We start from the raw sequence: 13,328 nt of genomic DNA, 5'->3' as shown, positions 1-13,328 counted from the left end.
AGAAGATTTTGAAATAAATAAAAAATTACGTCCGGTTTACATATGCAAAATCGATAAATAAATCACAAAATTCATGTTTTCACATGGCGATTATATGTCGTTCGTTACGATGTTGGCGAAGCATCAATATTATTTATTTCATCACCATTTCAGCTGTATATTTTCAATAAGACTGGTTACAATTGGCCTGCATCTAGTTATCTAATGACAAGTATCTTAAGAAATGACCATCTATACACTTTGTGGGTGGAGGTCCTGCGCAGAGCTTGCCATCTTGTCTCTACTCCAGAACCTCAACTTCTCTACGGCCATCTGTTTTGTGCACATCTGAATCTATTGGGCTATATTTACTTTAGTTTCTCTGCAATCTCATTTCTATGTCAATTTGTAGAGAAATCCTGAGCAAAAATTTCTCTATGGATCATTAATTTACACACCAGGATTAAGAACTAATTATGTTATATATAATGCACTAAATAACACTGTTTTTAAAATAATTCATTTTCATTTAATACAATTCGACATGATTATTCACAGCTAGGGCACAACATCTGTTGGATTACATGGGTGTTAAAAAATAAACAAAGTACATTTATATATCTCATATTTCATTTATTGATACAAAACGTGATTTCTGTTTCCATATAATTCTGTACCTTAATCATTTTCAATGTTTAATGCTTAGGAATGTTCGGTATTATCATTAATTTCCCTCATTTCAATATCCTGTTTAGTTTCTTTTGTTTCTGAATCTAGATTTTCTTTTGTACTTTCCTCAGTTGAATCGGTTGATTCCGTGTTTTCTTTTATCTCGCTTGTTTCCACTGCTGCCTCTTGTTCTGTGCTTGTGTCCATTTTCTTCTCCTCTATTTCCTCTTCTTTCACTGCTAAAAATATAAACATACCTTAATCAAATGATTGAATATTAACGATGTTTTATGATGCCAAGTCAAATGAAATAAGTAAATATCATAAAGGAGAAAGGGAATAAGAATCAAAACGAGAAGAAAAAAAAAACCTACAATATAACATAAGAGGCAGTGCCAAAGTAATGTCATAATTTGAATGTGACAATTTTAACAAATGGCGCCAAATGTCACTGCGCTTTGACATTTATGATGTGTATATATATATATATTCACGCATATTGACAACTAATTCTCACACTATGTATACATCAGGTACCTGCCAGTATAAGTCTCATCAAAATTGTTCCAGACATTTTAAAATCACAAACAGACACTTTCATTTCATTTTATTTATGTAAATAGATAAAATTCAATTATTGTGGCAATAAATTTACTACAATTTCCGGAAGCGTCAGCGCTGAGGAAGCGTGGTGGTAGAGACTCCAGTAATGCTTGTGTCAAAAACTTTCGCTGCTGCCAAGTTATTAGATATAAAAAAAGTTGTGTTTGGGCCAAATGTCTTTTGATATTAAATAATATTCCACTGGGGCTGAAAGGATCTCGAGTAGCGACCTTGACCTGGTACACGTGGTGTGGGGATATGTCCCCCCACTAGGGAGACCAAAGACACACTCAATGTCATCATGGTGATCTTTTTGACATGATGATGGTTTTGATTATATCCAGACGTAGAGTAATGGTATGTGTAAATATTAAATATATTTTAGTATTTAATTATATTAATAAAGTCTTACCGGTTTCTACTTGTGACTTATCTATACTGCCCTCGTCATGTCTTTCATCTCCGTCACTGTCTTCCCTCTCTTTCTCGTCTACGTCCATTGCAAATTTATTTCTCTTACTTCCCTTATCTTCTCCATTATTCGTATTATGTTCTTCTGTCTCGGAATGGACTGTTTTCTCTTTGTCTTCTCTTCTATGTTCCGGGTTATTCTCCTTGGTTCCGGGACCACGCGATCGTAGACACTTCTGCTCTATTCGCTGCAACTCGTCTTGTAGCTCTAGACGTTTCTTGATCATGCATTCTGTGTAAGAAATTATTTTAATAATTAAAACACTATTATATATATCAGAGGTCACCAATCTCCTTGATAGTTCGAGCCATTGTTTATTGATAGACGCCCACTGCAAGACATAGGCCTGCCCCAAAGGTACACAATTACCGGTCTCGAGCTGCCCGCATCCAGCAACTTCTCAGGACCTTTACTACTTCCATATGCCCAGTGAGTGGGTCACCAACGCCGAGTCTACCGGCTCGTGGTATCCACTCAAGAACCTTTCGACCCCCAACTACAACTTCAAGACTAGCAATTCTTAAAACTACATCGGTGACCATGGTTCTTCTGCGGAGTATTGATTTAAGCCCATTATAAAAATTTATAATTACTTAATTTGAATATACAATATACATATAATATTAATTAGTATTCATAAATAAAAGATCATAGTTTGATATATAAAAAAAACTATATTCTACTCACTGCGGTATAAGGGGCCATACTTTGCTGAAATTAAAATTTAAAATACTTTGATGTATTAAGAAAACTAGAAGGACTGATTTCATTATTCATTTTCACATATTGTTAATCGACGAAATAGATTATTGTATTGTTTCTGAAGATGTTAATGCTGTCAGCCCTAAGGCTTTTACAGCTTCATAGGTACCGAGTCCACAGAGAAGAAGGATCCGTGAACTAGATTGATTATTGCAAAGCCTCATAATGTATGCTCAAAGTTTGAAACAGATTATAAAAATAATTTATTATTCATACTTACCTTTATATCTAAACAACAGTTAATTATGGAAATTAATCAAGGTTTTTTTTATTATTTTTTAAAGCAAATCAACAATATTACAGCACACAAATATTACAGCAAATTTAGATAAAAATTTTGTCACTTTTTCCTTTAAGTTCCAAATAAATTCTGACAACAAATGTTTTGTATGAGAACCAAACATAGCCGAGTATATATACGCTCCAATATTAGTGAACAGAAAAATAGAGCGTATATATACGCTTATGATGTACATAAGAATTAAATATGTAAATTTTTCACCTGTACTGCAAAATAAAACATATACAAATAAATGTTGTAATAAAAAATTTCTAACTTACTCTCATGGAACTTCCGGCTGGAATTCAATTTCTCCGTCGCCTTATCCGTCATCTTCTTGGGCAGCCAATAAATGTGCGGCCTTGTTTTAGTCAAAATAAAATTTGCAAGGTTTTTCTGCGACGCCTCCCATCTCTCGAATTCCTGCACCCGCCCCATCTTTGCTTCTAGTGCTTTAATTGTTGCTTTCTTACTTTCTCTCTCTGCAAATAGTGTCTTTCTCTCCTTCTGCTCCCTTTCTTTCTCTAACCTTGCTTGCTCTTCTATTTTACGCTCCACTTGTGCTTTTTTCTCTTCCTGTAAATATGTTAAGATATTTAATTAAACTTGAAGCCCAAACAATCATTGTAATTAATATCCATAACTATGAAAGGGACTAATATATATCTACTTCCCCTATGCAGCAGTAGTCGTGCAATGAAGTGCACCGCCCGCCAGCCCGCTGATAAATGCGCCAAACACCGAGTCGAGTTAACTCGGTGTTTGGCACTAGTCGGTGTAACATCTCCTGAGGATGCCCCGTGGAGGGATGAAATACGTGTAGATTAGTTTAACGGTGGTAGTTGTGTTTCGCATTGTTTACCGCACGCGCATGCATCGGCTGCTGTGTTGTGTGTGCAGTTAGCAGTTAACGTTTGCAGCAGTGGCTCTTATGCTATTTTTACCTGGCCCCCACCTCGCCCCACTTTCCTAAGGCGTTAAATGTTTTATTTATATTTACCTTCGTCTGTAAAACAATCTCTTCTTGTTTAAACTTCTGTAACGTTCCAAGCAGTGATCCAAATATTCGTCTGTTTCTTGTCCTGGCTTGTTCATCGTCACCTTGAGCTCGGAGTACGGCAGCCCTGGTTGGTAGTTCACGGCATACTGCTGAAGGTACTTTGGCTCTTTTGACACCGGGAAAGTCATCTTCACCATCACTGTCTTGTGTTCTTGCTGATAACCTGCAAACAGAAATAGTTAATGATGATATCATATAACACATTTTCAAGTACACCAAGAAACTGGCAGAAGACTTCAATTTTGTAGGAACTAATATCTATTTTTATATCGGCATTTTTCAACTTACACCAATGTTATGAATATATCTAAAGCAAGCTTTAAACAACAAGTAGCTGTCACATTTAAACTAACATGTATTACCCAATTGTTAGCCCAATAGTCCCAAATGACACTTGTTTAATATCTAAAGGTCACCATATTGACTAAGTTACTCTAAGTTAACTTCACGATATTATCCCTGCTGGTGTATAAATGCTATGTATTTCTGTCAATAAAACTTTCCGTAATAGAGTTCCATATGGAATGTTTACTTAACACAATAGTCTTTTATTTAATTTGGAATAGAAAACCTTTTTCTACTCCTAAAAACTAATTAATTGCATTTTAATTTTTTGACCATGCCTACAAATCGCAAAACTATATACATTAAATTGTGATCACAATAATATTAAAAAAAACCTACAGATACAGCTTTATCATAGTAAAAGATTTAAAACTAAAATTCATTTTTTGGATCTTTGAAAATAGGAGACAGCAACCACAGAATATTATAAGAAGATTATAACTCATTGCATGAAAGGCATTTTTTTAAACTTTTCAGACAACTCAATGTAAATCATTATTCAGGACCAATATCATAAGCACTCGTATCATTTTAAATGCATCCATATATTTTGGTAAGTTCGGAATGTTTTCACTTTGCCTACCTCTAATATTTAAGATGGCAAAGGTCATCCATAAAAAGATAGTTCTACAATTTCCGACTAGCCAGTTATAAATTCTTAGCATTCATTAAATGGGCCCCAGGTCCATCTACTATAGAGGCATCCTTATATATACAAGTACAATGCTTTATACTTATTATATTTTATAATTATTCCATGCACATCAGCATCCATGCTTTTGGTTTTACAATCACATTTAATATTTCCATATTTTTTTCTATATTAATATGGTTTTTTAAACTATTTCCTAATTTAAATGTCAAACTATTTTAAAATAAATTGAACTAAACTAATTATTATCATTTTTTTATTATTGGTGGTTGGTGTTTTGTTTGTTTTTTACAATGCCTTATCGGTGGCCAGGTTTAAACATTACAGTTTGTGTGACCGCTTCCTTTTCCCTACTCCATATTGACATCCTCATGTTGTATGCCAGTAACTATCAGGTTGTAGCCGATTTCACCACATCTATGAATCTTGTTAACAATTTCATGTAATGCATACAACCATACAATGCTCAGTGCTGTCAACTCAAAAAGCAGGACAAGAAAGGCCCTTAGTATTCACTTTGTCTTACCACAATTTTATTCTTAAACCTAACCAAACTTTATATAATCATACTTGTTCCAGAAATGAGCTAATGTTCATTATTGACAGGAATATGTGTTGAATATGAATATGATTAAAGTGATTTAAATGTTATACCTCTTGCACTCGCTTCCACCACATACAAATTCTCTATGAATTAATCCAGTAATTCCTAGATATACAATTAATAATAACTTCAAGGTTTCGTCATTAATAAATCCTTCCAAACTCAAACAGGCAGTGTTTATATGAAAAGCGTCCATGACATAAATTTTATATAGAAGCAGAAATTCTGAAGAATATGGTTTTACCATCATAGAGGCACCATAAAAAAGTGTATCCAGTGCCATAGACACTAATCGTCAACTTGAAATTTAGATCATAAGACTTTTAAATGCGATTTCTGAGGCATCCAAAAGTGGCAGCAATAAGCATTACAATTTATTAGTATATCAATGGCTTATTCAGTACATATCCTAGTTTAACAGAAAAATATCCCTGTTTTAATATGTAAATGTTTCTAAATATTTATTATCCAACATATATTAAGACCAGGGAGTAAGTAATAAATAAATATTAATTATGTAGTGATAGTATGTCGACTTAATAGCATTTATTGATGTTTATGCATAAATTGGAATCTGTAGGGACTAACAGACGTAAAGCCAAATATATTTAAGTTAATATAATAAGAAACATACCTGCTAAAAACCGTTTTAGTTTCAGTTTTTCGTTTTCCTAATAGATCGTCGTTTTTATAATTTTTAAAATCGACGAAAGAATTTCGTCCACCGCCGGTTTGTTGTCCACTTCTATTGTAATGTCCCACTTGATTGAACCTTGGAGAAATAGTAAAATAAGTACATTTACATAAATATTAACTAAATTGATTTGTTGTTCAACTAACCTATCGTTTGGAAACCTTCCCGATGTTTGAACGATTCGCTTAATATTTTCGTCTATTTTAAATAGACTGCTTCTTTCATTCTCTAGTTGAGTACGTAAGGAATTAAAAGATATTGCAATTTCGGTACCCATGTTGTATTCTATAGTTTTAATGCATATCACCAATTACAAAATTACGAAAATCTTCCAATTTACTTAGTTTTGGTTGTAATCAAAGAGTTTAAAGGTTGATAGACAACATTGCATAGATAACATATGGAATGTGAGGTAGAGTTTATTTTTATTTCGTATTAATTTTTCATTTATAACATATAGGGTTAAGATATTTTTCATTTTTATTAATGATTTACACTTTCATTTAAGAAATTATTTAATATGTTATGTAATAAAGTTTATGCTATTCGACAAGAGATGGCGATGATAAAAGTTAGAAAACCTTTTTCACAAATGTCAATCATGATCGCAAGTATCACAAATTTTAAATCTTATGAATTATTTATCAAACTCTGTTGCTGTTTATTATAGATACATTAACATGAAGACCTTTATTTTAATGTCGAAAATTATTAAAATTTTAATATCAAAGTACATCAAAGACCGCACTCTTCGATGGCAATTTATTTACGAATAGGAAAATAATTAGTGATGGTAGGATACATTTTATTATGTTTGTGTACAAATAAGGCTTTTTCACAATAGTATCGTAGCGTTGACGTGTATAGATTATGGTAATTGCTTCATGCTAATGTATATATAAGTGGTTAAATTCGTTAATGTAATAATTTTACGTTCTACATAAAAGTATAATAGAATGTAGAAATAAGACAGTCTTGATAAGTCGCACAGGTTTTGATTTTGAATTACATAAGAAAGATAGCGGAAAGAAGGATAAATACGTTCGAAAGATGGCGGGAAATTATAAAAATGACCGCGCAACAACCAAGACTCGTCTGCCAAGAATATTACAGCAGGAAGCGCTGTATTATTATGTAATAGCCGATTAAAGCTTGCGCATTGCTTGGGAGATATAATAGTTATTATGTTCACAGTTATTTTGTGGTAATAGCTAAGATAGTGTCTTTTTATCTCTTGCAAGAACATAACAGAGTAGTTTAGATTTTTTTAATAGCTAAGTTTTATTTATTATTCTAGTAAAAGAAATAAATTGTTTTATGAAGAAAATCAATAGCTATTAAGCTATGGTTGAACTCGGGATTTCTTTAGGAGATCGAATCAGGGATAAAAAGATCTGTAACGACAGTAACCGAAATTTCTCAATAATTACATGGAATAAAAACTTCTTATTTGTTCTTACGAGAGCAGTGGTATCCCAGCGGTAGAAGAATGAGATTTGTGATTGTAGGTAACGGGTTTGATACCTGGGATACTATCTTATATATAATTTACACTTTGTTCATAAATTATATAGGATTGCCACTGCTTCCACACTACGATCTCCAACCCGCTTGCCAAGCAGGGCGACTGTGGTACTATATCCCCCTTAGATATCTTTGGGGGAGGCCTATACCTACCAATGGGCATCTATGGCCTAAAACTGTATCAAATTTTATTAAGAATACTCATATTTTGCAACGAAATTGACCGACATAGTGGATTGGTTATATAGCGTGTAGAACAGATGGCCGCTGGGGTTTTAAGTTTCTGAACAGGAGACCTTGGACCAGCAGCGAATGACGTACAGCTACAAGGTGAATAGACGAGCATGTGGATCAGGACGCTTCAAACTTCTTTTATTGGAAATATATGATGGAAATCGTGACACAAAAATATACAAGTTATCCATAGAAGTATACAAAAAAAGTTCAATATAAAACTAGATATTAAAGTAACGAATAAACAACAATTTCACTTTGATTATTATAAATGCATTAAAATTTCGTTCACTTTAATAATGCAGAGAATCATCGATGTCCACCGGCTTAACCATTAGCCGTTATGTTTGAAACTAAGCTGTCAATTGCTTGCTTCCTTGCTTGGTTTCGATTTAGGTTGATGCGGCTAGCCTAGAAGGATTTTATAGCTTCATCGGAACTGAGTTTATGAAGCGGAACAGTCCGTGAACTTAAAAATAAACAGAACCTGGACAAATGCATTCCAGTTATACGATGACGTTCGTACGTTGTAAACCGCTCTACCCGAGTAGAGCTGTGTAGTGTTGATGTTGTGTATGCGGCTTAGGACGGCAGCGTGGACTTGCTGTTAATTGATTACTTTACAATACTATAGATTAAGTTTGTAATTAGGAATAGTTTGATTGGGCGTGGTTAAGCCGGCGTACAATAAAGATTCACTGAATTATTAACGCTGACAGAGTGCCTTTTTTAATCCTTCCATTACTATCAGTTACAGTTGCTTTTTTATTCTAGCTTTTATAGACAAAAATACGTAACATTTAAGTTGTTACAATGTCTGATAACAGTAGCCATTCGGGCCAAGAGTTGGCTGTCTCAGAACACTGTAGAATTGGATACCAATCGCTATTCGAGTTGCAGCACAAACTGGCATACTTTCTGAAAAGCCCAGCTAAAATACACACAGGCACCTATCACTGCATAAATGTCTGCTTAAATCACCAGAATACTTGATTGCTTAAAGAAAGCGAGGTAACGCGGGGGCGGATGTAAAAAGAGCACGAGCACCTACGCAGTGACTCAGAACGGTCCTCTTCCAACTCTGATATTGATTCAGCAAAAGGTCTCCGAAGAGATTCATGACTCTGTCGAACAACTAAGTAGATATCAATTAGACAATACAATACGTCAGACGTTACATCTAACGTAGAGTTTTTTAAACCTGAAGAAGCTGTTAAAGCTAAAAAAGTTTATATACAGACGGAAGAGAGCAGCCGATATTCGACCCATCTCGTCGCGCGCATTCATAATCGCGGTACAGCGGTTCCGGTAACACACAACTAAAACTAACAACACTAACACTGCTTGAGCACAAACTCTCGATGAAGCTCTTGTGCTTGGTTGCAAAGAGAGAGAAGAGTGAAGTGTTTAAGTACTCTGTCATTTTAAGCTTGGATACATAACAGCTTGATAAAAAAATAAGTTTTTTTTAATCTTATAAGATTATATTCAACAGATCTACAAAAACTATTATAACTGAAAACTCTAAAAATTAAAAAAAGATATTAATCAGTTTTATTTTGTTTAAATTGCATGGAAAAATTATATTATTTAAATACTTTTTTTACAATTTTAAAATTAGTTGTAACAGGATTAATAATCAGAGTATTAAGAAGTTTTTGCTGATTTTTCAGTGAATTAAAATAACTGTAGATAATAGTCGGTCGTAGGGTGACTATGAAAAAAAGCAATTAGCTGAAATGCGCGGTGTCTCTTCGTCGTCAGTAGCGGCGGCTAAATCCGTCCCTCTCCGGCCAAGCGTTCACGCGTGCTATGAAAAATGGCTGACGTAGCGTTCGGATAGTCGCTCTCAAAAATGTTTACTTTTAATATCCAGGTTTTTGCGTGTTTAAACTTTATATGTGTTAATGTTCAGCTTTTTTGTTATCAATTAAAGTATCCAAAAATTAATAGCTTCAGAAATAATAATTAAAGGGAAAAAAAATTAAAATTAATTATCGTTTATCATCTGTCTCTGTAGACTTTGCTTAGCCAAAAGTTATTGGCTTGTCATATTCTAATAGAAAAAAATAATAATGCCACGTATTTCAGAGCGATCACTTTATACAGGGTGTTTAAGCTTATTCGCCTATAACCATATACTATAACTATATATTATAATATTTCTACCATATATTTACTCTTTTTTACGTAACGTTTGCTGTGTCTCATTAAATTTAATATATATAATGTTTTGTATCGTCATTTTAATGTTAATTTTTAATTACTTCTTGGGTAATTCTTCTTATAATGAAGTAGTGAAAATCGATAAAAAGTAAAAGAAGCGTGGAAAATGGCCGCAGTGGTTTTAAGGTTATGGAGTGATGATCGCAGACCGGTGCTAGTAGATAGTACAAGATATGTATATATCATAATATGCATCAGGCTATCGAATCTCTTTTATTTACTTATTTATTATTAACCAAATTACAAAAGACTGTAATAAGAGTCTTAGTATTAACGGTTGATTGCCGTAGACAGACGTGACTTTGATCGCATTGTAGTGTTATGGTACGCAGAGAATACTGTTGCCCATCCTCTGGAATCATGTTTGACAGTAGCGGCAATATATTTAATGTTACCAAAACATTATGAGCTCGACTGTACACGGTGTCACTGTTTGTGTTCCATCACGCATTTTTGTCCGGCGCGTCTCGGCCACGCTTCCTTAGCGTAATTGATGTCCGCGCCATCGGCTTTGCCATCCAATTGTTTCCTCCGGAACTCATCTTCTGACAAATATAGCCATTAATGCAACGTAACGGGTGTAAGTTTAGAAATGAATTAAAATAACCTTACAGAATACGTCTGGTGTTTAAACGTGTCATGGTTTATCCTGTCCTGTTTTTATATATCTTATTTTTTTATTGTACTCTGTGCTTTTACCCTTAGGGCACTTTATTGCTCTAAAATTAAATTTTGCAGCAGCGACGTCTATTTTTCAATATTCTAGCCGACTGTGAGATTTTTCATGTGTATCACATTTCATAACTATTGTCAAAATTTATTTATCTTTAAAAAGTTAATACGTAATTTTTGAACATCTGTATATATTATCTGCTGTATGCAATAAATACAACTTTGACATATTGAATTAAAACATTCTTTAACATATATATAATTTAAAAAAATTGGAATGCACATAATCTTTTACGACTAAATATTATGTTTAGATTCTCATAACATATTTGAAAATCAGTGTTTCGCCTACTCAGTGATTTTTATTACAGAATCATATACTACTACATCTATTTCATACCACTTCGACACATATCAATTATAAATGCACAAATATTTTCATTAATCATAGGTGTTTAATTTGTTATGTTTATTTTAGTATAACTTTTGTATTAAGTTGTGATGTTAAATAAATATTTATGTGTTTATCTAACAGACTTTAATATGATTTTTAATTAAAACAAAAATGAAGTTGCTGTATAAAATAATGCAATAGCACAATTATTTAATAACAGCATATACGCACAATAATTCAAACGCTGTCACGTGACAGATCGAGCGGCCATCTTGTCTGTTCTGTCGCCCGTACAATTGTCACTCGGCACGACGTATTTGGCGGAACAACGCATGCGCTCGCTATCCCCTCTAATAAAACGTTTATACTGATTAATTGCTTATGTTTGTACGAATAACTATGCTCCTTTCTGCCCACGGTAGGGTTACCATTTAGGCTTCAATGTACAAATTTATCTACAACGATTAGTAATGTAATTGACGAAGCGAAAGTTTCCACGACTGGCCACCAGGAGTCAGTAGACGTGGCGTGTGTAAGCCAGCAATAAGTGGACCAATTCATACATGGTGATGATCTTTGGTGGAGGCCTAAGCCATGGGGTGGGCGTGTATCGGCTAACGTGATGATTTACAAATTTATTTACGAAACAACTTTTGTACCTTATTTGAAGAAATAAGTATTGTAGTTTGTAAATAAATAAGTATAATATTGGGAGCTCTAAAGTTTAGATGTTGCAAAGAGGTTTAAGTTAAGCGCCTCCAGGGTCCAATATCAAACTTTTTAGAATAGAATTTTAATTTTCGGCAATTACGTATGTAAAAGAAATATTACTTTGACAATCATATATGACGACGTCATTTGCTGTTGCCGATTACAGCTTTAAATCGATATCTTTTCTCCGTTCAGAGAAGTTTCTTAGGCGCTAGATGAAACGTTTTCAAAAATGATATATTGTAATGGTATGTTAATAATTATTACCGTTTATATTTCTGATCTATTATAAGTACAATGATTTTATGAAAACCATTTGTCGTTATATCATGAAAAAATAACGGTCTCATATTTGCTATATAATGACTATCTACCAGAATTATTTTATTTTTAACACTTGAATAATTAATCAGTTAAATTTTCTTGAATTTACTTATTGTAGATGTCGTTTAGATTATAAAAATTGAGGCAGAAACTGTCTTTTAATTTATGCCCTTAAAATGTTTTTATTATCAAGAAACAATCGAAGGTGCACATCCCTAATTGTAACCGTATCATTAAGAACGCGACGGTTGAAATTTTAAATAAAACATCGCAAAGAAATATTGTTGAAATATGTATTTCGTTCAAAAATTAACATGCCGTGCGGAACGAAATATGTCGACCGAGTCCGCCCTGTCGAATTGATGTTTAAAAAGAAAAAAAAACGATATAATTTCAAATAAATGTTTACGCGATTAAAATGGAGCGATAAAATTAAATGGCGTTGAAAATATAAACATTAAATGTTAAAATATTAAATCTGATTTCGACGGAACTTTTTACCGTAGTAAATTCTCCATAGAGAATGATTTAAATTTTAATATAATTCTTATCGCTTGAAAAAGTTACGTTTTGTTTAATATTTATTATATAATTTTATTTTTACATAATCTGATTATTTAAAACGGTAAATGAATTGTGTAATAATTTAATTTAATTTTTTTAGTTTATTAACTTAAATTAAAAATTTGACTTTTGTTCAGTTATTTTTATCGTACTGTGAAAAATTTTTTTTTGTTATACCTGTTTCGTGATCAACATCAATTTTACTTATTAAATTTGTTTTAAGTAGCATATTATTGATTTATTTTTTATACCATAATAAGAGGTGGAAAAGTAAAAAAAAAACAAAACGTGACATAAGATTTTGACATATGGATGACGTTGTAGAAATCCTTCCTTGACATCCACCTTCAATTCTATTTTTGCCAACACAAAGAATATGCGCCTATTAGCCTAGCTATCGTAAAAACATGACATAAACTCAATAAATTCATTGCTATGGCGACATTTATGCTTTAAGGCAAGGTACCGAGGCGATATCAATAGAAAAGTAAAGATGTGTCTACCACTTGTTTGAATGATAAATGCTTAAAGCCTGAGAACAACAAGCAAAAGGAACTCA

The 13,328-nt window shown here is 33.0% G+C and overlaps 1 protein-coding gene across 2 annotated transcripts; it reads right to left on the bottom strand.

Moving 5' to 3' along the window:
- Window positions 1-607: 607 nt before the first annotated feature.
- Pnn (desmosome associated protein-like protein pinnin) lies at window positions 608-6,464 on the bottom strand. Of its 2 annotated transcripts, none has more exons than XM_068762995.1 (6): window positions 6,267-6,464; window positions 6,061-6,198; window positions 3,766-3,988; window positions 3,047-3,341; window positions 1,664-1,954; window positions 608-887 (listed from the first exon to the last, which is right to left on the bottom strand). In XM_068762995.1, exons 1-6 carry the CDS (start codon window positions 6,395-6,397, stop codon window positions 682-684), a joined length of 1,284 nt encoding a protein of 427 aa, XP_068619096.1. In that variant the 5' UTR covers window positions 6,398-6,464; the 3' UTR covers window positions 608-681. The 2 variants fall into 2 exon arrangements, with proteins under 2 accessions (XP_068619096.1, XP_068619097.1); XM_068762996.1 differs by having other exon boundaries at window positions 608-884.
- Window positions 6,465-13,328: the final 6,864 nt, after the last annotated feature.

This window comes from Battus philenor, unplaced genomic scaffold, assembly GCF_028537555.1.
Source record: "Battus philenor isolate CCGP_79_NKW_IND1 unplaced genomic scaffold, ilBatPhil1.0.hap1 SCAF_17, whole genome shotgun sequence".
Taxonomy (NCBI): Eukaryota; Metazoa; Arthropoda; class Insecta; order Lepidoptera; family Papilionidae; genus Battus; species Battus philenor.
This window is presented reverse-complemented; position numbering and strand designations above follow the sequence as displayed.

Excerpts from the sequence above, each read along its gene's own strand:
- Pnn (XM_068762995.1), bottom strand. The coding sequence starts at position 6,397 with ATGGGTACCGAAATTGCAATATCTTTTAATTCCTTACGTACTCAACTA. Across the intron at positions 3,342-3,765 it reads AGATTGTTTTACAGACGAAG|GAAGAGAAAAAAGCACAAGT; the intron begins GTAAATATAAAT and ends ACATATTTACAG. Across the intron at positions 1,955-3,046 it reads CAGCCGGAAGTTCCATGAGA|AATGCATGATCAAGAAACGT; the intron begins GTAAGTTAGAAA and ends TTTCTTACACAG.